The sequence below is a fragment of the Meles meles genome, chromosome 7 (assembly GCF_922984935.1).
Source record: "Meles meles chromosome 7, mMelMel3.1 paternal haplotype, whole genome shotgun sequence".
Lineage (NCBI taxonomy): Eukaryota > Metazoa > Chordata > Mammalia > Carnivora > Mustelidae > Meles > Meles meles.
In genome coordinates, this window is record NC_060072.1 from 110,440,648 (window position 1) to 110,465,225 (window position 24,578).

General features: G+C 46.5%; 1 protein-coding gene across 7 annotated transcripts in view; it reads left to right on the plus strand.

Annotated features, from left to right (window-relative positions):
* Window positions 1-15,514, plus strand: part of ERC1 (ELKS/RAB6-interacting/CAST family member 1) — a 547,045-nt gene extending 531,531 nt beyond the window's left edge. For 6 of the 7 annotated variants that reach the window (XM_046012301.1, XM_046012300.1, XM_046012305.1 and 3 more), the window contains one exon: window positions 12,264-15,514. In XM_046012301.1, coding sequence (XP_045868257.1) covers window positions 12,264-12,401 — 138 coding nt within the window. In that variant the 3' untranslated portion in view covers window positions 12,402-15,514. The remainder of the gene's footprint in view (window positions 1-12,263) is intronic. The other variant, XM_046012307.1, reaches the window with a different exon arrangement.
* Window positions 15,515-24,578: the final 9,064 nt, after the last annotated feature.

The following is a 24,578-nucleotide window of genomic DNA, read 5'->3' on the forward strand; positions in this document are numbered from 1 at the left end:
CCCAGCAGAGGACGAAAGAGGAAGAACAGAGGAATGCCTCTCCCCGATTGGACCCCAGGAAGCCCCTGCATGTGTGAGACAAAGCAGAAGAGGAACAGGAGTAGGACAGAGAAGAAATAGAAGGACAGGCCTAGGAGAGCCAGAAAGGCAAGAGGCAGAGAGATTTTAGAAGGAGATGTTATCAGAACAAATAGCCCAGAGGAGCTCAAGTAGGTTGAAGACAGTTAAAGCCATTGGATTGTGCTGTTCAGGAATCCTTGAGGTTCGGTTTTGGGTTTTGGGTTTCTTTATAACAAGCACGCAAAAAAAAAAAAAAAAAATACACCGATGAAAAAATGCAACTCAACAAATTTTTACACACTCACGTAAGGAGCCTTTGGAACAGGAAGCAGAAAATTCCCCAGCACCTCAGAAGCCTCTTGCCACTACTCCGCCCTCCATGGGTGACCTGACTTCTAACACTGGAGATCAGTTTTGCCTGTTTTTTAACTGTTTGTACCTGGAATCAAACGGTGTGAACTCTTTTGTGTCTTGCTTCTTTCATTCAACATCATGCTTATGAAATGTGTCTGTTATGATATACATAGGTATATTTCGTTTATTCTCATTGCTGTACGATACTCTGTTGTATGAATGACTCTACCACAATTTATCACCTAATTATTGATGGACATTTGGGCTGTTCCCAGGTTTGGGCTATTTTTCTGGATTCCCTTCTCTCTTCCATTGGTCTATATGCCTGTTCTTGTGCCAGTAGTAAGCTATGTTCGTAACTATAGCTTCATAGAAATACTTTTCTTCATGATTGTTCTTCACGTTCTTATAACTTTGTTCTTTGAGATTGCTTTGGCTGTTCCTGTCACTTTACACGCATGCATGCAGCCACCTGCCAAAGTTCTTATTGGGCCTGCATTGATTCTGTAGATTAGTTTGGGCATAATTAACACTTTATGCTACTGAGTCTGGCAATCCATGGTCATCATGTATTCCTCCATTTAAGATATCTTTTATTTCTCTAAATGATGTTTTATAACTTTCAGTGGAGCAGGCTTAGCTTAGTAACCTTTTGAGAGAGCAGTTTCAATGAACAGCAAAATGTAAATTCTCAGATGCTAAAGAGGGAAATGGGAAACAGAGGTAGCAAATGTAAACCGTTCCTTTGAGATGTTTGATGGTAAAAGAAAGAGGAAAGTTGGTGCTAGCTTGTGAGAGAAGCAGATTTGAAAGGTTGTTTTGGAGGAGAGTGCCCTCAGAAACCGTGGAGAGAGACCCGGTGGGAGGAGAGGTTAAAGGCACAGAGTGAATTAAAGGGACAGGGACATGGAAGGGTGGCTCAAGTTAGCCTGGAGAAGAAATTAGGAGCAAGAAGTGTTGTGAAGTTATTTTGAGATAGTGTGTTTCACGTCTGGATTACCTTAGTAACAATTTCCTCAGACTCACTGGTTGCTTACACAGTGAACAGTACTGAGCCATCATGAGTGCTGTGCCCTTTGTCACTCATGGCAGCAGAACTCACATTCAGGGTGTTTGGAGCAGCAAGACTTGCCCTCCCAGTCATCCCTAATCCACATGTTTAAATCCCTATTTCTTTGAGCAAACCGTATTACCTTATATTTTCTCCACGGTGCATACCTGTTCATTTATTATTCCAATAATCCCTTCTTCCAGAGTATCTTAGTTAAATTAAGGCTTAGTAGGTAGGGGCTTTTCCACTAAAGCTTGAGGTGCCCGAGAGACTTGAGGAAGATTTTGTAGTGGAGATTTTATACATGGAGGAAACAAGGGTGCTGAGACTTAATACTTAAGTTCTAGAAAGAGCTTGCAGGATTCACAGGAACAAATCTGTTTGGCAGTTTAGTGGAAGTTATTTTACTTTGGAAGTAAGTTTTTAAGTTTGTTGTTTGCTTCAGGTGCAAAGCTTTCAATACATACACAGAAAATTGTATCTTTCCATCTAGAGAGGGCACTGTGTAAACTTACGTGCTGCATATAATTAAGGTGTTTTTAAGAATGTAAACCAAGAAGACAGTGTTTCCACTGCAGTACTTGCAGTGTGGAATTAGCCTGCCAATATTAGAAAGTAGAGATTAGGAAGCGGAAGATCTTGTTGGATTACTCAGCCTTATATCCACTAAGTTTGGATAGGTAGTTTTAACAAGGAAGGGAAAGAGGGAGAGAAAAGGATTTAATTCATTGCAGCTAGGATATAATAAGCATTTTCATTGAATCCCAAATATTACATGTTTGTACTTCTGGGAAAATTCCTTTCTGATGTTAAGTCTAAAGTGGCCTTTCTTTGGGGAGAAGGTGAGAATTGAGTAGGCTGTCATGGGGGCAGGGCATGGGCAGTGGGCAAGGGGTAGGAACAAGAATGTCTGGGGTAAGATCTGGTAACTTACACTTCAGAAGCTAGAACACACTTTTCCCAATTTAACCATAGGACACACTGCATACTAGTAACCGTACAAAAACTTCTTTTTTTTAAACATGGGATGCACATGCTAAAGAAATATTTTAAAATAACAAGGTACAAATACATTCCAAGATTTGTTTTTACACCTGTGCTGTATAACACATCTGTCTACGTTTTTAGTTTGATAACTTCACATGGCCTTTCTTTACTAAGTGCTCTTTTTTTTTCTTTCACACATTCCTGTACTCCTTTGACTTCCGAATGACTAAAGCTTTGCATTTTCGAAGTCAAAATAAAAATCCTCATTTTAAATGTAATTCCAGTTTTATAAGAAAAGTTGATCTTTGAGATTTTTTTCAAGACAGGAAATGTTAGCATATTATGGCTCAAGTGCCAGTGAGCTCTCTCTCTCTCAGCCGTGCCCACCTCTAATATTGCTTGCAGATAGAATGCAAACCATGCATAATCCCTGGAGAACAGAGAAAGCCCCACCAGATGGAAAGCAACTCCAGCTAATGAAGGAACACTTCCTTCTCTAAACTTGGGATTTTTCTGATCTCCTCTCTTTTTAAACACCTTTCCCCAGCTAACCATTCATTAGCCTTTAGTGAAAGCATAGTCTTACAATCTGCCTCTGGTTTTTCCCCCTGATCTTTTTCTATCACTTCTAGTTCTACTTCCTCCTCCAGGGCTAAATCAGTCCTTCTGCTTCTCGAGTACACCCTCCTGACATTTGTAGGTCATAATCACGTTCCCTCCCCTTAGCGTTCAGTTAGTTCAGGCCTACTGCTTCGTTCTTCTAATCCTGCCTCATAAAATGATCCTTTCAGCTTCTTCGTCATGCCTGTCATTTGCCTTTGAACTTAGTCCAGTTTGTCTCCATTTTTTCAGGTAATGAGGTGTGTGAAATGGAACGCAGTGCCCTAGGTGTGTTTTCACAGAACCACTAAACAGAGCAAGGGCCCTCTGAGGGATAATGCCCAGGCCTAGCCAGCCCGAGGGTCTTTTGTCACCCTCAAAGACTGGTATTGCTTCTGTCAAGACCCAGTAATTCCTGTATTCCTGACCGCCCATGAACAGCCAAGTGCACGTCCTCCTCCATGCCTTGGGAGCTCATATTATTTCTCCATTTAGAACGATCCTCTTTTCTTTTCTCTCGTATCAACAGTCATATTCCTCAAGAAGCTTTTCCCTTCCTTCTCTCCTTTTTTCCATCCAAACTGAAGGCGGCAGCACTTTATACCTGTCTGTGGGCGTTTGCTACATAGTGCTTGAATAGAGTTCTCAACTGGTATTCTTTTTTACAGTGTTATTGAGCTGTAATTCACACACCGTACAATTCATCTGTTTGAAGTGCACAATTTAACAGTTTTAGTACGTCCTCAGAATTGTACCATCATCACCACATCCAGTTTTCAACATTTTCATCATTCTAAAAAGAAATCCATGCTTCTTAGCCATCACTTCCATCTACCCCATCCCACCCCAGCCCTAGGCAGCCACTAAAATCTACTTTGTGACTCTGGACTAAAGACCTGAATGTGAGAGGGGCACTTGGGTGGCGCAGTTGTTACCTGGGATCAAGCCCCACATCAGGCTTCCTGCTCTGTGGGGAGTCTGCTTCTCTCTCCCTCTGCCCACTCCCCCCCCCCACCAATTCATTCTCTCTCTCTCTCTCTCAAATAAATCTTTTAAAAAAATAACTATACAGGGGCATCTGGTTGGCTCAGTGGGTTAAGCCTCTGCCTTCAGCTCAGGTCATGATCTCAGGATGCTGGGATTGAGGCCTACATCAGGCTTTTTGCTCAGTCGTGAGCCTGGTTCCCCCTGTCTCTCTGCCTGCTGCTGTCTATTTGTGACCTCTCTCTCTCTGTCAAATAAATAAATAAATCTTTAAAAAAATTAAAAATAAAGGCCTGAATGTGAGACCTGAAACCGTAAAAATCCTATGAGAAAACCTAGGCAATAATTTATTTTCACCATTTGCCTTGGCCACATTTTTCTAGATTTGTCTCCTCGGGCAAGGGAAACAAAAGCAAAAATAAACTATCAGGATTATACCACAATAAAAAGCTTTTGCACAGTGAAGGAAACCATCAGTAAAACAGAAAGGTAACCTATTGAGTGGAAGAAAATATTTGCAACCCATACATCCAGTAAGAAGTTAATATTCAAAATATATAAAGAACTTATACCACTGAACACCAAAAACCCTCCAAATAATCCAATTAAAAATGGGCAGAGGACTTGAGCAGATATTTTTTCAAAGAAGACATACAGATTGCCAACAGACACATGAAAAGATGCTCAGCATCACTGATCATAGAGAAATGCAAATCAAAATGATGATGATATGATGAGATCACCTCATCATAGCCATCACTGTCAGAATGGCTAGAATAAAAATGACAGGAAGTAACAAGTGTTGGTGAGGATGTGGGGAAGGGGAAATCCTTGAGCAGTCTTGGCGGGAAAATAAAACAGTACTGGAAGTTCCTCAAAAAATTAAAAGTAGAAATACCATATGATCCAGTAATTCCGCTACTGGCCTTTTACCCAAAGAAAATAAAAACACTAATCAGAAAAGATGTATGTACCCTTATGTTTATTGCAACATTATTCACACTAGCCAAATTATGGAAGCAACCCAGGTGACTGTCAGTAGAGGAATGGATAAAGAAGATGTGATACATGAGAGAAACAGACAGACAGACAGATGTATCTACACACATACATATCTATACAGCTGTGAAAAAGGAATGAGATCTTGCCACTTGCAACAACATGGAAAGGTCTAGAGGGTATTATGCAAAGTGAAGTAAGTCAGACAGAGAAAGACAAATACAAAGACAAATGATTTCACTTATGTGTGGAATCTAAACAACAAAATAAATAAAAAAGCATAAACAGACCCGTAAACACAGACAATGAGCTGGTGGTTGCCAGAGGAGAAGGGTAGGCAGCTAGGCAAAATGCATGAAGGGAAGCAGGAAATTCCAGCTTCCAATTATGGAATGAATAAGCCATGAGGATAAAAGGTACAGCATAGAGAATATAGTCAGTGGTATTGTGACAGTGTTGTATGGTGACAGACGGGAGCTACACGTGTGATGAGCTTAGCGTAACATACAGGTCTGTTAAATCACCATATTGTACACCTGCAACTAATGTAATAGTGTGTGTCAACTGTATTTCAGTTTAAAAATTTAAAAAAGTAGTAGAGTAAAATTGGAAGTCCTTCTATCCATTCAAACTACCTATTCTTAATAGTTTTGGATTTCTCTTTATATATACTTTAGATAGATTGATCTCCAAACATACCAGTCTCTCTCACCTCTTGTTTGCTGCTGAGACTGTTAATAAATTTTTGTTCTTTCAAATTGATTTGGCGAACAAACTTGTGTATACATTCTTGAATTTCTTACTGGTATATTTATAGAAATATTCCACTTTTAATAAGCGTTTAAATTTGGTTGATGAGACCAGATAGCTCACTATATTCCCGCAGTAGTGTAAGACTACCCACTTCCCCTGATAACAGTCTTTCAGAAACTTTTGCCAGTGTGATGGGGGAACAAAACCCTACCTTATTTAATCTGTATTTCCTTAATTACAAATGAAAGAGCATTTTTATGTGCTTATTCACCATTTGCATTTCTTCAGTGAGTTTTTTGTTCATATCCTCTGCCCATTTCTCTGTTATTAGGCTGTAGTACCACTTTCATAATACATCGATACCAATACTTGTCCTTTGTTTTTTTTTTTCCATTTTATTTATTTTTTCAGCGTAACAGTATTCATTCTTTTTGCACAACACCCAGTGCTCCATGCAAAACGTGCCCTCCCCATTACCCACCACCTGTTCCCCCAACCTCCCACCCCTGACCCTTCAAAACCCTCAGGTTGCCCCAACCTCCCACCCCTGACCCTTCAAAACCCTCAGGTTGTTTTTCAGAGTCCATAGTCTCTTATGGTTCGCCTCCCCTCCCCAATGTCCATAGCCCGCTCCCCCTCTCCCAATCCCACCTCCCTCCAGCAACCCCCAGTTTGTTTTGTGAGATTAAGAGTCATTTATGGTTTGTCTCCCTCCCAATCCCATCTTGTCTTTTCTCCCTTTATTGTTGAGGTATATTCACTTTGTATCCTCTTTGTTGAGGGTTGTTATCATAAATGGATGTTGAATTTTGTCAGATGCTTTTTCTACATCTGTTGAGGTGATCATATGATTTTTTATTCTTCATTTTGTTACTGTGGTATATCATATTTTTGATTTATAGATGTTGAAGCATCCTTGCATCCTTGGAATAAATCCCACTTGATCATGGTGTATGATCCTTTTAATGAAGTATTAAATTCTGCTTGTTTGTATTTCATTGAGGATCTTTGCATCTGTGTTTATCAGGGATATTGGCCTGCAATTTTCTTTCTTTGTGGTGTCCTTTCCTAGTTTTGGTATCAGAGCAAGCGATGCCAGTCTTATAAAATGAGTCGGGAGTGTTCCTCCTCTTCTGCTTTTTGGAAGAGTTTGAGAAGGATTGGTATTCATTCTTCTTTAAATGTTTGGTAGAATTCACCACAGAAGTCATCCCATCTTGGACCTCTGTTTTTTGAAAGGTTGATTAATGATTAATGATTCCATTCCCTTGCTAAGAGTCAGTTCAGATTTTTTTGTTTCTTCATGATGCAGTTTTGGTAGGTTGTGTTTTTCTAAGAATTTATCCATTTCTACTAGGCTGTCTGATTTGTTGGCATATAATTTTTTATGGTAGTCTTTTTTGATTCTTTGTATTTCTCTAGTATAAGTTAACATCTTTTCTTTCACTTCTGATTTTATTTGAGTTCTCTTGCTTTTTTTCTTGGTAAGTTAAGCTAAAAGGTTTGTCTCTTTTGTTTATCTTTTCAAAACACCAGCTTGAGTTTCATTATTCTTGTCTTTTGTCTTTTTATAGTCTCTATTTCATTTATTTCTACTTTCATCTTTGTTATTTTGTTCCTTCTACTAACTTTGGGCTTTTTCTAGTTCCTTGAGGTATAAAGTTAGGTTGAGATCTTTCTTGCTTCTTACTGTAAGTATCTATGAGTTTTCCTCTTAAGAACTGCTGTTAGGGGCGCCTGGGTGGCTCAGTAGCTTAAGTGTCCAACTCTTGACTTTGGCTCAGGTCATGATCTCAGGGTTGTGAGACTGAACCCTGCGTTGGGCTCGATGCTCAGTGGGGAGTCTGCTTGAGATTCTCTGTCTCTCCCTCTGCCACTCCTCCCCCTCTCTCCCAAATAAATAGATCTTTTTTTTAAAAAATGCTTTTACTGTATCCCATATATTTGGTGTATCATATTTCCATTTTTATTTGTCCCAAGGTATTTTTTTTATAAATTTTATTTATTTATTTGCCAGACAGAGATCACAAGTAGGCACAGAGGCAGGCAGAGAGAGGGTGGGGAAGCAGGCTCGCAGGGCTCAGTCCCAGGACCCTGAGATCATGACCTAAGCCGAAGACAGAGGCTTAACCCACTGAGCCACCCAGGCACCCCAGCCCAAGGTATTTTTTTATCTCTCTGTTGATTTCTTTCTGGACCCATCAATTTTTCAGTCACATGTTGTTTAATGTCCAAATATTTGTGAATTTCTATTTTCTTTTTGTAACTGATTTCTAGTTTCATACCATTGTGGTTGGAATACATGCTTGATGTGATTTCAGTCTTAAATGTATTAAGGTTCGTTTTAAGGCCTTACATATTATCTGTCCTGGAGAATGTTTTGTATGTGCATGAGAAGACTATGTCTCTGCAACATAATTTTTAAATTTAGATCTTTAGGTAATTTTTTTTTTTAAGAAAGAGATGACATTAGTAAGAGGGAATGAAACTTTGAGGGATGACATGAGATCCATTCTTTTTTTTTTTTTTTAAAGATTTTATTTATTTACCTGACAGAAAGAGATCACAAGTAGGCAGAGAGGCAGGCAGAGAGGGAAGCAGGCTCCCTGCTGAGCAGAGAGCCCGATGTGGGGCTCCATCCCAGGACCCCGAGATCATGACCTGAGCCGAAGGCAGCAACTTAACCCACTGAGCCACCCAGGCGCCCTGATCTTTAGGTAATTTTAAATTTATGCTTATATAGGGTTTGAACAGGAATCTAACCATAACAAGGCCCAGTTGACCTAATACAATTCATGACTTCAGATTACTCCTGCTCGTATTCTAAATCCCAGTGATCTAATTTTATCAGTACAATACTCTTCTAATTAGTGGCTTTTTGCAGTATGTTTTATAATCTGATAAGCCAGTCCACACATCATTTTTCTTCCTTTCAGATATTTTCTTAGCTCCTGTTATGTATATGGATAAATTTAGAATTAATTACCAAGCTCTGAAAGAGCCTTTGGGATTTTCTAAAATTTCTAAAATTACCTGTATATATAATAAAACAGTGTCTCAAAGGATATACAACAAAATATGTAGCAGTAGTTATCTCTTGATGCTAATATTGTCATTTTTTTTTTCCTGGTGCTCTTGTTTTCCAAATTTTCTACAACGTTTGTGTAGTACTTTTTTTTTTAAGATTTTATTTATTTGACAGAGATCACAAGTAGGCAGAGAGGCAGGCAGAGACGGGGGAGAGCCCGATGTAGGGTTCGATCCCAGGACCCTGAGATCATGACCTGAACCAAAAGCAAAGGCTTTAACCCACTGAACCACCCAGGTACCCCTGAAGTACTTTTTAAGTTAGAAAAAAAAAAAAAAAAACCTGAAAAAATAATAAATTAAAATGTACCCATTAGGGGGCACCTGGGTGGCTCAGTGGATTAGGCCGCTGCCTTCGGCTCGGGTCGTGATCTTAGGGTCCTGGGATCGAGCCCCGCATCGGGCTCTCTGCTCCGCAGGGAGCCTGCTTCCTCCTCTCTCTCTCTCTGCCTTCCTCTCTGCCTACTTGTGATCTCTCTCTCTGTCAAATAAATAAATAAAAATCTTAAAAAAAAAAAAAATAAAAAAATAAAAAAAAAAAATAAAATGTACCCATTAGAAACTTCATGATTATCTACTTAACAAACAGAAGCCAAATGGGAATGGAAAGTATTTCACAGGAGATAAACATGTGACTTGTAGAGAGTGAGTGCAGACACCTGGCTCTGAATATAAACCAAAGATGTCGGGTATTCCTGGGAAGGACTGAGATGGGAAACTGAGGCAGAACAGCCATACAGCCTCCTCCATTACTTTGCGTGGTTGACTTTGGTTCCGTTCAAGAGATTTGAGAGTCGTCGCATCCTCACCTAGCTGTCTTTCCGGGTTGTCGTTTGTGCAGCTAGATTGAGAAGGCACCTGCTTTCTTTGGTTTCCCCATTTTAGAGATTGGCATTCACACGACACAGCCAGACCTTGAGATGGGTCAGGACTTAGTGTAGTCTCAATCTGGCCCTTGCGTGTCCTGGTGTTTTAGTCAACATTTAACAGAAAGAAGATTGCAAAATCTGTTCCCAGCTCTTTGATATATTTGAAGCAGCAGCAACATGCTCTTTCTTGGCTCACGGCACGTAGATTCTGTCAGCGGTGCAGTTAAAACTTGGTTCTGTGTGCTCTTTAATCAACATGCTCTGTCAAGGTAATCTTAACCAACTTAGCAATAATTATAACAACATCTAACATTTGTCAGACATTTTCTGTGTCAGGCATTGTACAGCACTTTATATGAATATCCGACTAAATCCTTAAAACAACCCTATGAATGTTATTGCCCCATTTTATAAATGAGAAAACCGTGCCGGCTGACATTGAGACCCAAAGGGCCTAACCAGAACCTGCATCTTTAATACATTTGAAACTCAATTTTTAATCTCTCTGCTTTTCTAAAAACCTTCTCTGCCTCCTGTATTTTCAGTCTTATTTGATGTCCCCAGCTAGAGCTATCAGAATGATCCTCCCTCCCCTCTCATTGAACTTCACCTCCCATTAGTCCCACATTTGGAAAGTCTCATGCCCATCTGTTACCCTCTGTGTCCCCTGGCCCTGCCCCAGGGCCTCTGGGCTTGCCACAGTAACCTCCCTTGACTGATTTCTTCCTTCCATTCAGTCTAACGTGTTTTTATCTTCCCGGTTCTCTTCTGAGAACATGAAGCTGATCATATCACTGCACTGTTTAAAAGCTCTTAGACTTCCTTTTTTGTTTGTTTTTTAACCAGATTAAATCTGTACTCCTTAGCTTTCCATCCACAGGCTGGGCCCGGTATGCCTCTTTCCAGCTTCATTGCCTGTCATTCTTTGCACAGTGCCCTTACCTTACTTACGCTCCAGCCACACTGAAAGGTTCCGTCTTCCCAAGGTCTGTGCTAAGCCCCTTCATAGCTCTCACATCTGCATTTCTTTCATCTGCTTGAAAGCCTCTTGCTTGATCTCCCTACAGACTCCTATTCCGCTCTCAGGCTCCACATCACATACTGCCTGTAGTAGCGTCCTCTCAGACCCCTCCAGGACGCAGCAGTCATTCTCACGTCTTCCCCTGTAGCACGCGTATGGGCCTCGCTTGCGGTAATTAATTATCAGTGTATATGTTTGTCTCCTCCATTAACCTGCATGGATCTCGGAGCAAGAACCAAATGCATTCATCTTTCAGCACCTAGCACACAGGAGGCCCTTGATAAATGCTGGCTTAATGCTTGAAGGAATGTCCAAGAGAGCGCTTGAAATTATAGGAAGTTAGAATTATACTTACTCCTAAACAGAGGACTATCTTATGTGTTGCTCCAAGTAATCTCTTTAGCTAAATTAGAGGCCTAAATTAGCAGGTCGTCCGACATACTGAATAAAAGTGGTTTAGAGCAAATGGGGAAGATCTTTTAAATACAAGTTTCCCCAGGATAAAGGACCATTATGCAAAATTAAGATCTGAGATCACGCGTGTGCCCCTGTCCCGGTGCTGGGTATGGGTATGATACTGCGACGCACTAGAGAGAACCTTCCCCCCAGCATGAAAGCGCTGGTGCTGGCTTACCAAGCCTTTGGGACTTGGACGAGTCACCCCTTGATGAGCAAACACTCAATATTAACTTACACCCTTTCCTGGTTGGGAACTCTCATGCAGGAAGACTTCCCATAGAAAGTGCCTGTCCTTTTTTTGGTCATTTCTTTTTTCATTTTCAGCTTTATTCAGGTTTAATTGACAAATAAAACTGACATAATAAATGTATAACATGATTTGATACACGGTGGTGAAGATTCCCACACTTGAGGTAATGCATCTGTCATCTCACATCACTCCTTTTTTTTCCTTATGAGAACACTGCAGTTTTACTTTCTTAGCATATTAGTTTGTGTTTTAGATGGGGGAAGGGCAGAGAGAGAGGGAGAGAGAACCCCAGGTAGGCTCCATGCTCAGTGGTGCAGAGCCCAGTGCGGAGCTCGATCCCATGACTCTGAGATCATAACCTGAGCCGAAACCAAGAGTCAGATGCTCATCCGACTGAGCCACCCAGCCTCCCCTCTCTTAGCATGTTTAATTATACAGTACAATGTTATCAACTGTAATCATATTATACATTAGATCCTCAGACCTTATTCAGGTTACAACTGAAAGTTTGTACCCTTTTACCAAGCTCTCCCCATTTCCTCTGCTCCCCCAGGCCTCAGTAGCTACCATTCTGCTTTGTGTTTCTGTGAGTGTGACTCTTCCCCACTCCCCCAGATTCCACTTGGAAGTGATACCATGCAGTATTTGTCTTTCTGGTTTATTTCCCTTCATGTAATGCCCTCTGGGTTCACCCATGTTGTTCAAAATGCCATTTCCTTATTCGTGAACGATAACCGTTAACAGCATCACTTTATTGGATCTGAAATCCATCTTTCCTCTCCCTTTCAGCTTCAGAATGAGCTAGAGAAAGGTGAACGGGACAATGCAGAGCTTCAGGAGTTCGCCAATGCCATTCTCCAGCAGATAGCAGATCACTGCCCCGACATCCTGGAGCAGGTGGTCAACGCGTTGGAAGAGTCGTCCTAACCCTGCTTCGTGGGGAGCAGCCAGCCCAGCAGCGCTGCTAGAGTACACCCGGGAGCCGAGAAAGAGGAGCTGTAAGGAACGGGCACCCAGAAACTTCGTGGCACCCAACAAACACTACAAACTCTGTCCTGTCTTGGTTGGTCCCTCGAGTGTGATTCCACCAGCCTCTCTACAGCTGGCATCTGACCTCTGCCTTTCTACCTTGGGTATTGTCTCTACACTAATCCTCCTGATGTCCAGGGTGGGTAAGTGGTCAGGTTTCCATGAAGAACTACCATCCCGTCATCAGCAGTGGAGAACTCTGGAAGCTGGTGGTTCTGCCCTTACAGAGGGACATGGAGTGGAGAGCCCTTTTTCCTTCTGTCCTTGACAGGAGAACTAAACAGGAATCTCCTTGGAGTTCAACATATTGAAAGAAACTTCCCAGTGGACTAGAGAGCTGAGTGTTCTAATATCACAACAGGTGCTTTCTCCTAAAATGGTTAAAAAAAAAAAAATCTGAAAAAGAGGGGAAAAGAGAGAAAAGGGACAAAGAGAAACTGACTCTTCTCTTCTGCTTTCTTTCACGTGTAATGTTTTATGCAGGGGAGCTGCGAGCGGGCCTTATGATGGCTTTGTGAACACTAATACCCCGAGTTGGGAGTCTCTACGCAGCCCTGTCTGTCTCCCTCATCCTTGCTCTTCTCAACCAGTTAACAAGAGGATGGTGCAGACAGTTCTCCCCCGGGTCCCTCTGGCTTTAGACCTTTGACCTTATTATACTTGGGTTGTCAGATCACATATCTGGATCTGAAAGAGAAGGGTGTGACGTGAGGGCCTGCCTTCACCACCTACAGCTCCGCTTCTGTGGAAGATGATGGCTCCCTAGGCCCGGGCTGGTTTCTCCTAAACATCTTTCATTGGCATTCTAGGCCCCTGAGCCCCAAAAGAATGTTTCTGCCGTCCCACCACCCATGTTCCACGCTCTTGCAGCCCAGTGTTTGCTGAAGTTCATGACCCACCTTCCTCCCTTTTACCTTTACCCTTGATGAGCACGCCCAGAACCATAGCCTCAAGCATTGTCTGGAACCTCCTTCTGGCACAAATGAATGTTTCTCATCCCTCACACATTCCTTCCTCTACTCTTCCATTCAGAGAATATTTATGAAATGCCTACTGTGTGCAAGTCACCGTTGGGTACCCATCATTGACAAAAGTCTCTTTTCAGTGAGGGGGAAATGTGAAGGACTCTATGAGACATACCTGCTTGAGTCAGAGCGCTCAAAGGCATACCCTCCCCGCTCCTTCTGCCTTAGTAGAGGTTATCTTTTCCAGAAGAATCTTTCACAAATGAGCCTTTCTCATTTCTCATTATAATGGAATGAGTGAGTTTGGGAGGCAGGGGGCCGAGTCATTTACTTGCCTTCAGGATCTTACTGGGTGGGTGGTTCAGGATTGTTGCTGTTACCCCACAAGAGTGTAGTGTTTAGGGGGGCTACAGTGGATAGTGTTACCTTAACACATCCATGCACACCACGTGGCACTTGGCCAGCTCCGTGTCGCAGATCAGAAAATGGACCCCAAAGTTGCAAAGCTAATTGAAGGTATTGGCATTTTGAAGGGCGTTCTTCCCAAGCCCAGACAATGGCAGTCATAAACAATCAGGCAGCAAGAAAGAGCCCACTTAACCCCAATCTAGCCCTTTGACCACCTCTCCGGCCAGACTCCCACCAGACACTCACATCTTCTGATAAGAGTTGCTGAGCTAAATGTTTTTGTCTTGCATTTCCCTCTTTCCCCCTCCCCAGTTACTCACCCCAAGAATCTGATGCTGCCTGGAAAGCCACCACGGCTGTCAGTCCAGTATCTTCCCACCAGCAGCCCTTGACTGTCCCATTAACTTATATGGTCATATCTCCAGCTGCCCTGATTCCCTGCTGTCAAACAGGCTCCCTGTGAGACAGCTGTAGAATGTTTGCTATCGAGGGTTTAAATGGACTCTGCTCAAAACCTTCTCACTGAGATGCTTCCTGATAGCCTAGCTGGCCAGAAGCGGGCAAGGTGGGAGATGGAGGGGTTAGATGGTTAGTGGTAGTCGTTTGTGGTCCATCACCACAATTCTGTGTACTGCCCATGAATCCTGTAGAAGGCCCCCTGTATTAGGCCTGGAGTATTAGAATCTGCCTTTATCTACCATAACACAGAGAACTGAGGGATGAGGACACCCTTGGCAGGACTCCTGCAGAGCAGAGCAGGCAAGAACAGAGGCCATGCCCAGAGAGGTGGCCCCAGCCCCCGCTGCTGTTCTCTAGACCTGCGAAGCAAGCAGGTCTCCCCGGGTCTTACTCATTGTAAGTCTTACTCATTACTGTTTCTGCTCTCAAATACAGGACCTAATACACTTGTCCACCAGGTGGGTGACTCTCACTGTACCTCCTTTTTTCCTCTTTTGTTTTCAACCCTTCCTGTTGCTCTCTTGGAAGTCCTCTGGACAATTGCTTCTGAGAAAAATTTCTGGGCAACCATCATCCATCTGGTTTCTGTGAATCTCCTTGATTCCTCTTGGGTGGCCATCCTAGCACCTCAAATGGTTCTGGGAACTGCTGGATTCTAGATGAAAGTAGGTTCTGGCTAAAATTTAATAGCGAACATGACCAGATTTTATATGACAAGGGCAAAATTACTACAGTGTCTAGCACTTAGAGTATCTTATTGAGTTGAGATCATTCATTGAGCCACCTTTTACTAAATGTGCAATTCCCACCACACAAAGACTTACCAATGCATGACACTCTTCTGCTGTTCATGGTTTCACGAGGTCACTCAGCTGCTGGGGAAGGTCTGTAGCCTGAACACTCACTGCAGGTTGCCTGTTATATTTACCAAATTCGTCCATTCTATTGGCAAGTCTAGTTGCCCCTTAGCACCTGAAGATCTGCACCCCAAATCAAGGTCATTGTAAAAGGGGACAGGAAGAAGAGTGGGTGGAATTGAACGTGGGGCTCGTGACTGAAAAATACAATGTGATTTTTCTCATCTTTTCATATACCTCTATCCCAGGTACTCACTGAGTTCTTGAGGAAGTATCTGAATTGAGATTTACAAAGACTTGGATACCATTTGAAATGGAAAAGATTTTATTTTTTTTTTATTTTTTTTTTCCATTTGAAATGGAAAAGATTTTAAATGGGCTTTAATATATTAAGAAATATGAATGGGAATCCCCACATCCATCTCAGCTCTAACCTATAACCTGGTACCTTACAGTCTAACGAAGAGCTAAGTGCTTCTCTGTCTTCCTTACACTTGATCTTTAGAAATACTAGTAAAGCAGATGGGACCCAAGACTGCCTTCAGGGTCAATAGTGGCAGTGTGATTTAGTACCTTTTGTCAGTAAAAGTCTGTTTGGTTTTCCACAAGGAGCTCATTGGCTCACCCACTCCTCAGAGAAGAAGAGGAAGTCATCATCAAGTTTTAGTCAACTGCTGAGCTAATCCCTCCCCATGACTTTCAGGATTGGCATTTGGATTTGCTGCTAGAGAGTTCTGCTGATCCCAGAACGATTCTGCCCTCCCCTTTGACCCCAGTCATGAAACACAGGCCCTCTGGCTACCCTCAGGGGTTCTGAGGAAAGAGCACATCAAGGAATACGGAGCCGCATTGAATGTGACCTTCCCACCGCCCTTCCTGAGTCACAGTGGGCCATGTCCATAATATCAGTAACTCATGTCTGCCTCCCCAGCCTCATGTCCCACCCGCAAGAGTCCAGAGCTGTGGGAAAGCAGATGAGGACAGAGTAGATGCAGCAGAGCCCACTGACCTTTGCCAAGCCTGCCAGGCCAACCCATCCATCACTGCCAGTCCCTGGGCTTCTCAGGACAGCGACTTGAACTGGTCAAAGAAATGTTTTAAAAAGAACCTGGAGTTTTCCCCCACATGGACTAAGGGAATGTCTGGGCAAGAAAAAACACACATTACAGGGAAATCCTTCTGAACAAAATGGCTGTCTTTATTTACCCTTTTTAAGCAAAAACTGTTTCTAGACTTTTTAGTGTCAAAACTGTAACCAAGTGTCTCCTGATTTTTTTCCCAATGTGTTTGGCGAGTGCTGTGACCCTCTTGTAGGTGTTTCTCCTCCTGACTCTCTTGGGGAAAAGGTGGTTTTAGGGATTGATTTGGAGGGAGTGGATTTTTGTCCCATCCCACCACCTCTTTTGTTTCTCTGCTTGTCGATATTGTCTGTGTGGTTCAGAGCATTGGGGCAGTTACGTTGTGTCCATTGTTGAGATTATTAAGATATTAAAAAGTAGTTTGTAGAACTGAAAAGTTAAAGAGCTGTGCTTTAAGAAATGCAAAACGATATCATGTTAATAAAGGAATTCAAGCTATGGGGCAGCCGAACTCCTCCCCCCTTCCTGGCCCCCCCAAGCTGGCTGAGGTGGCAGCTGGGCTAGTCCCTTGGAAAACACCAGTGGCCACCCTCCAGGTTGGCGACTGCCTGAGTGAGAGAGCTACTGAATAAGAATTGGAATCCGGGGCTCAGAGAGTCCCACTGGTGCCAGTGGTCTCCTTTACATCCTCAGGACCTCTGGGTAGACGTTTCAAAGTTTGAGACCCCATAACCACCCTCAGACCCACTTGGTCCCAGCTCCGTGTGCCTAATACTGTGTGGTAACCCGGGCTTGGCCCTGCAGCCCCGTGCGGGCCGCAGACCCGCTCTCTCGCCCACTTGGTGCTATGTCAGCCAGGGACCCAGCCAGCACGGGCCCAGCCCGGGCCAGCCTGGAGCCCACAATCCAGGCCGACGAACTGTACTCAGATCTCAGTTCCTTCTGGCTTCAGGCCCCAGAGTCTTGCCCTTGAAGCTTTTTAGACCCCGCATCTCCCATGCCCAGGCTGTCTCCTTTGGCCCCAGAGATGCCATGGTCAGCCAAGAACGGGATCCCTGCTGAAGCCTGGGGAGAACTACCCCCTGGGCCAGCACAAGCGCTCCAAGCCTGGCCCTTCTCTCCACGCCACACCAGTATTGCATTCGTGCTCTGATGCAGCCAGACCCACCTGAGCGCCACACCCCGCCCGCACCGGCCAGCCTGCCCATGCGGGACTAGCCCACAGGCCCGGGGTCCTGCAGAGCACACCAGGCTGTCCAGGGTGGAGACCCGACGTCGGCCTGGGATCTGCCCCCCTCTGCCCCTGAAGACAAGTGCAGCACTTGAGTGAGAGGCACTGGGGGCCCTGGGCGCAGACTCCTTTTAGCTTGAGTTCCTTGTGGTGACAATAGCAGCCGCAATGATGGTGTCTGTGATGCAAATGCACCTGCTGCCTTCAACTGTGTGTGTGTGCATGTGTGTGCGTGTGAGAGAGAGTGAGACGGCTGGAGTCGTGTTACTGACAGGATAATGACATTACAAAGAAATTGTGTTATGGTCAACTTTGCCTTGATAATTATTGTAAACACTTTGTCCATTTTTTTTCTTTTTTATTCACAAACTAAATCCATCAGGAAATTATAAAGTTATTTAAAAATCGTGTGCTGTGTCTTTCTTTGAATCTCATCCAGTCTGATAAGCCAAGTGAGATGAGTCCTCAAATGCCAGAAAAGCAGGGAGACGCCAGTGGCCTCCAAGAGATGAAAGAGATGAACGCCATGGTAGGTGAGCCAGGAACCAGCTGTGCCCGGAACCCCCAGGCCTGCCTGGGGTGAAGTCAGGGATGGAGGAGCCAAGGCTGGCTGGGCCCTGACAGGCCTGGCGGGGTGATGTCCTCAGAAGAGTCGGTGTGCTTTAGGTCCCCACCTGAACTCCAGTTTGGCAGCCCCGTAATTGCCCTTCGAAGTCAATTTCCACCTCCCTTTCTCCTTCCTTACACGCTAGACCCGGAGCCAGTTTCCCCATTTCGCATCGAACTGTGTTTCTGGAGCTTGGGGCCAGGGGGGCAGCCAGGGCCTGGTGGAGGGGGCGTTCACTCAGGACTTGGACTCAAGTCTTCACTGGGGTGTACGTGACATATTAGCTCGGGGTGTGAGAGCTGTAGCAGCCAACAAGTGCAAACACCAAGAGTAAAGGAACTAGAGAGCCTGTGCTGGAAAATCCCCCAGTGTGGGTATTTGTCTTGGGCCTTATGCTCAATAAGAAAGTATTCTGGGGTGGGAGGCAGGGCACACTTCTTGTACGAGAACTAGTTTTCTGCTTAGCTCCATTTATCCATCTACCCTCAGAGGGAATCAACCTGCTTGCCTCACTCTGACTCCCTTCCTTGGAAATTCCTGCCCGCTGTGCACTGGCTCTTGGGAATTGGACGGGAGCGTCAGCCATCGCCTCTCCTGGCCGGTTCTCCCCGCACCTGGGCTCTGGCCCTGCCTCCCTCCAGCTGGAACAGCTGCTGAGACGTCCCGCCAGGTGGAGGAACACCTGGGACACTGCACCACTTACAGGACTCGGAACCTGATGTTGCTCATCACGTCGTCATGAAGCAGGAGCGATTTCACTTGTGGAACATGTCTCATACTGCAAAATACAAGATCACAACCACAAGCAGATGTGTCCACAGAAAGCTGTCAGATTACACTGCTCAGCTGTTTCCAGGGTTTTCCATTAATCTTATTTCACTATTTATTTATTCACTCTGCGGTCTACCACCACTCCGTCTCAGACAAATGGACGCAGAGACCATAAGGTTCAAGGAAAATAGGAGAGGAGAACTTGCAATTGAGAATTCCATCCATTAACTTGTTTTTTTTCTTTGAATGAGGAAAAGACTGCTACTATTAGATTTTTTGAGGTAGAATATCTCGGACTGGCTCAAAGATGATTAAGAACTAGTCAGACTTGGGGCACTGAGGGGCTCAGTCGGTTAAGCGCGGGACTCTGGATTTTGGCTCAGGTGGTGAACTCAGGGTGGTCGAGATCACAGAGCCCACATAAGGCTCTGTGCTGGATGTGGAGCCTGCCCAAGAGTCTCTCTCTCTCCCTCTCCCTTTGCCCCTCCCCAGCCCCTGCCTTCTCTTGTGTGTGCACGTGCTCTCTCTCAAAACAAAAACAAAAACAAAAAAACCTAGTTACAGTCTGGAGTGAAGGAGTGTTTGAGATCCACGAGCTTTCCCAGATGTCCCGGAAAGAGCCCTGGACTCCCAGCCCAGAGCCTTTGGCTGCTCCCTGACTCCCCAGCCTCTCTTCGACCTTCCCCTTGAAAATAAAGCCGCCTTCATCTAAGCCATAAGTCACAAAGCCATAAGCCATGAGGAATCATATATGATTATGTGTTTCCTTTTTGAAAGCTCCTTTGAGAGTGTAAAGCATAAAATTGCTCTTTTGGCACCTGCAATTTGCTTAAAGCCCATCCAGCAGGTGGGTCAGGGCGTTGGCGAGGAGCAGGTCACCCGTACAGAAGCATGGGCAGTGGATCAGTGTCTGCCAAAGCTGGAGATCGGATGCCCGTGGCTCCTAATCCCACTATTACCCTGTATGTTCGAAATGCCCCCAAGTTAAACACTCACGCCCTTTGATCATGCTCCCCAGTCACCGCACAGGGACCTTTTCCCCTAGGATCCAAGTCATCTGCCTTCACAGATGGCCACCAGAGCCCTCCGTTCAGGAGTCATGCTCTGCTGTGTTCTGGGCACCGGTCATGCCAATAAGAGCCTGGGGAATGTCTCCCAGGAGCCAGCTTCAGGTGTCCTCACTTCACCAGCTTTCTCTCACTTCATCTTCATAGCCATCCTGTGAGGCGGGTGCTGCTGTGCCCATTTTACAGATGAGGCATGGGGCAGTGAGATGACCTTCCCCAGGTCCTGCAGCTCAGACATGGGGTTCAAGTTTCAACCCAGCTCCAGCTCTGGCTCCATGGCCTGTGCTCTTTAACCCACTACTGTGGCTGCTTCTCTTGGGGAGCTTGGACCAGTGGCAGAAAGGAATCCCATAAAATGTGGGAACACAGAAGAGCGGGCCATGCTCTTCACAGACCTTCAAGTTTGACCTTGAAAGGTAAACTGAATTTTGCCAGCGGAGGAGTTCAAGGATGAGGGAGGCAGAAAAGAGGGCCTGAGCAAAGACAGGGAGGTGGGAAAGGATGCAGGGTATTCAGGGATAGCAAGCAGTCTAATGTCAAGATCAAATACTGCTTGGCTTAAGACCATGGAGGAGAATGGGGCGCCTGGGTGGCTCAGTCCATTAGGCGTCTCCCTTCGGCTGCCATCGTGGTCCCAGGGTCCTGGGATTGAGCCCTGAATCCCGCTCCCTCTGCCCCTCCCCACTTCTCCCCCATCCCTGCTCATGATCTCTCTCTCTCTCAACTAATTAAATAAAATCCTTAAAAGAGAAAAAAGACCATAGAGGAGAAGACATGGTGGCCACAATCATACCTTAAAAGGAGGCTGGATGGGCTCATACTGTGAAAGGTCTCTAATGCTATGGAAAGGAAGGCCAGGCTGGGGGAACCCTAGCCACACCACTACCAGTGACCATAACTACAGCCAGCATAAGAGGCTGGTCAGTAAAAAGAAAGAAAAAGAAAAGCACCTGGGTGTGCCCACTCTGGAAAGCGTCCAGGCCTAGTGACTGTGGGGGCTGTTGGAGGTGGCGAGGAGCACGTGGTGGCTGGAGCCCTGGAGAGAAGTCTCCCAATGTCCAGCGTTACAAGGCTGGGAAGGGATGGGCCTCGAGTTAAACCCGGGTCAGTCTGTGTGCGGGTCTCTTTCTGGGCAGGTCCTTTCACCAGCCCCCAGCCCCGCCAGAGCTCGTGGCCAGGCAGGAGGCTCTGTGTGACCCCTGCAGGGCGGGAGGCATCCAGGCCTGCCCGGGGGCAGTGGGGGGTTCAGAGGAAGAGGGAAATCCTATGCCCCATTGTCCATCCGGGGGGTGGGATGAGTCACCCGGGAGTCGGCTCTCTCCGCCAGACCGGGGTGAGAGAGGAATGAGGTCTGAAGCCCCAGTGATGCGGTGGCAGCCTTCCCCAACACCGAGTCACTGAGCCCTTCCCTAGCCATGCCCCGCGGGGAAGAAGTGACGCCTCCGCCACAGGCTGCAGCTCCCAGGGCGATGTGCACTAGTCGGGGCCTTGTTTCCAGCCGCAAGGCGGCAGCCAGCTGGCTTTTGTCCCTCCCTCACTGCATGAGCGCTCCTTCTGGTCTCTCTCTCTCTCCTTCGGGTCAGAGCGCCGCCCCCCATCCCCCCGGCCCCCTCCCCATCCCCTAGCACTTCAGCCTGGCTCCCTAGGGTGAAGACCTTGACCCGTGTTCATCTAAGAGGGTGTGTGAGGACAAAACGTCCATCAAAGGCAGGGTTTCCGTGCCCAGAAGCCGCCTCAGGCCCCCGGTGGAATGCACACGCAAGGTGCGGGTCCTGTTGGATCGTCTTGGTCTTGAATTTTTTATATTATGATTTTATCCTTAAAGAGTGTCAGAAATGAGGCATTGGAGGGAGTCTTTGCAATCTTATCTTGCAATGGCGTGCGCAATTGACTGGGGCGGCATCCTGGACTCCTCGCAGTGTGCGTGTGCGTGCGTGTGGGTGTGTGCACGTGGATGTGTGTGTGTGGCAGAGATGTGCTGGAACAAAGCCCAGCCCCGAGAACGTCCGTGTGAGGCCTGCAGCCATGGCTGCCCCTCCCCTGGCAGCGGGGGTAACTGGTCAGCAAAGGGGACACGCACAGCGACCTTGGAAACGCACCGCTCCAGGGTGAGGGGGTGGCTGGAGGTTTTTGTATCCAGCTTCCCTTTAATTGTTATCATGGGCATTGATGATCAGAAGATCCTGCAGCTTTGAGGAGTCAGCTGTCTCCAGGGAAAAACAAAAGCCAAGAATCGGGTTGGCCCTCCTCATCCCTGGGGCGCATCGCTGGCCATCCCCACGGCATTAGCTGCCCAAAGGACACCAGTCAGTGGGGGCTATGCTGTCTCAGGGCGGCTGAATGCAGGCCACACTGGCTCCTGGCCTACACAGCCTCTGTGGGGCCCGCGGGCCTGTGGGGGACAGGATGCTTATCCCGCTGACTGGGCCGAGAACAAAAGGAACACCGGACTTGGCGTGTGGGAACCCTGGCCCTGAAATGAAGGAAGACCCAGGTTCTCATCTTCTCTTCACTGCTTATTAGGTGTGTGACCTTGGAGAATTTACCTGGCCCCTTTGACCTTCAGTTTTTTCATTTTTAAAATAGAAATAATAGTGCCCAGGGGTGCCTGGGTGGCTCAGTGGGTTGAGCATCTGACTCTTGGTTTAGGCTCAGATCATGGTCTCAGGGTCATGAGATCCACCCCTGTGTCAGGCTCCAAGCTCAGTAAGGCATCTGCTTGAGATTGTCTCTCTCCCTCTGCCTCCCCCACCACTGTCTTTCGCTCTCAAATAAATAAATAAATCTTTAAAAAATAAAAATAAAGAACAGTGCCCACTTCACAGGTGTATAGTGAAGCTAGGCACGCTGATGCATGGGAAGGCCCCCGGGGACCCCTGCAGCTGTTTGCGGCACTAATCAGCGCAGATGAGCCATCCTTGGCCTGGGAAACCCTTCCTGGATCGCACCCACCATCTGCAGGATAGGATCATCCCCGTGGCCTAGGAGTAATTTCACGTATTATTTTGCCTAAAGACTTGCCAAGGAGACGATCACCTGCCTGAAAGGCCATCCCACTCTGACCGGGGTCTACCAGTGCTATTTCCCCTGTCTGAAATCCTACAGATGAGAACGCTAAGGCCTGGAACGGGGAGCCTTACATAGGGGAATCGCGCCCACCTCTCCCTCCGCCCCCGTCCCAGGCTCCCTGCCAGCCCTGCATGAACTCACGAAAGCACATGGGACAGCTCTGGGCCTGTCTTCTGGGCGCCCGGTCCCGGCTGAGGCTGCCGTGCCCTCCCCCAGGGGAGTCTGATGCCAACAATCATATTGCTTCTGCTTTAGGAGGAAAAAACCCCAGATGCCAATGTGCCTGCCTCATCAGCTGGGGCCGTGTTATCCTCCTGCGGGGATGGGCTCCTGAATGCGAGCTTTGTCTCGCCTGCCTGTTAGTCACTGTGACAAAAGAGACCCAGGGAGACTGGAGCCCGCCGTTGGATTCTTTGGCCAGAACGTCACGTCGAGGAGGCCAGGCCGCCGCGCGCGAGCAAAGCCCGGTTGCAGGACCTCTGAGCTCTCCTGCGTGCACTGGGACCTGCGGAAGATGCCCGAGGTGTCCGAGTTCGACCCCACCCATGAGCGCACGCTGGGCCCTGCGTTCCCTGCTCCTTCATCTCCCCGAGGGCAGGAAGCAGGGCTGCCTCCCTCTTGGGTCGCCCGCTGGCCCACAGCCCACGCTCTAGGGCTCACCACGTGCTCCAGACTGACGTGCTCCCTTGTGGGCTCTGGATTCTCTCCCTCGAGCTCTGGATTCTGAGCTTCTCTTTTCCACAGCTGCCCACTGTTAGCCCATGTCACTGGAAACGTATTAGTCCCTGAAATACTCACACAGGCATCTGTCATGAGCCCAGCTTTCCCCTTGGGCAGGACGAGTCCCAACAAGCCTCTGCCCGGGCTACCTGATGTCATAAGGAGTCCTGTCTGCTGCCTCCTCGGCCCAGTTTCTTGTTTCCAGGCCAAGTCACGGAGCAGCAGGTCCCCGGGATTGCAGCTGGGGCGGGGGTGGGAGGGCCCGGTGCTCACATGGCTGGGAGGGAAGCAGCTGGGGTTTAACCTTGGAGGCTCAGGATCCTGTTTGAGGGGCTTCCCAGGGCTTTCCCTATTCCCCCCATGCTAACCTCTTTGTGGGTTTTCCCTGCGCGGGAACAAGGGCAGATAGGAGCCCTTCACAGGAAAATCTTCATGCTGAAGGGCTCAGTGGATGTCTTGGGAACTTGCCAGGGACTGAAATGCGGCCAGTCTTTCTAAAGGTTCCTCCTGTCCCTCTGAGTGTGTGCATACACACAGCCATACGCCCGAACTCTGCGTGAATGCATGCTCACACACACTCACACACATGTATACACAGGCTTTGGCCAAGTGTGAGGGTCTCCATGTTAGGGAGGGACTAAGTAAACAAGCTCAGCATTTCTGTTTCCCTCTGAGGCTTGCAAAGAAGGTGTTAAGAGCACAAGATTTAAATCATAAACTTTATTAAAAGCCAAACAGCCCAGTGTGTGATTCCTGCCAACTCGGACAGTCTTTGGGGTAAAGCTACGCTGAGCTAATCCGAAAGGAATCAAGTAGAGGAAGACAGCGGGTGGGAGGAAGCC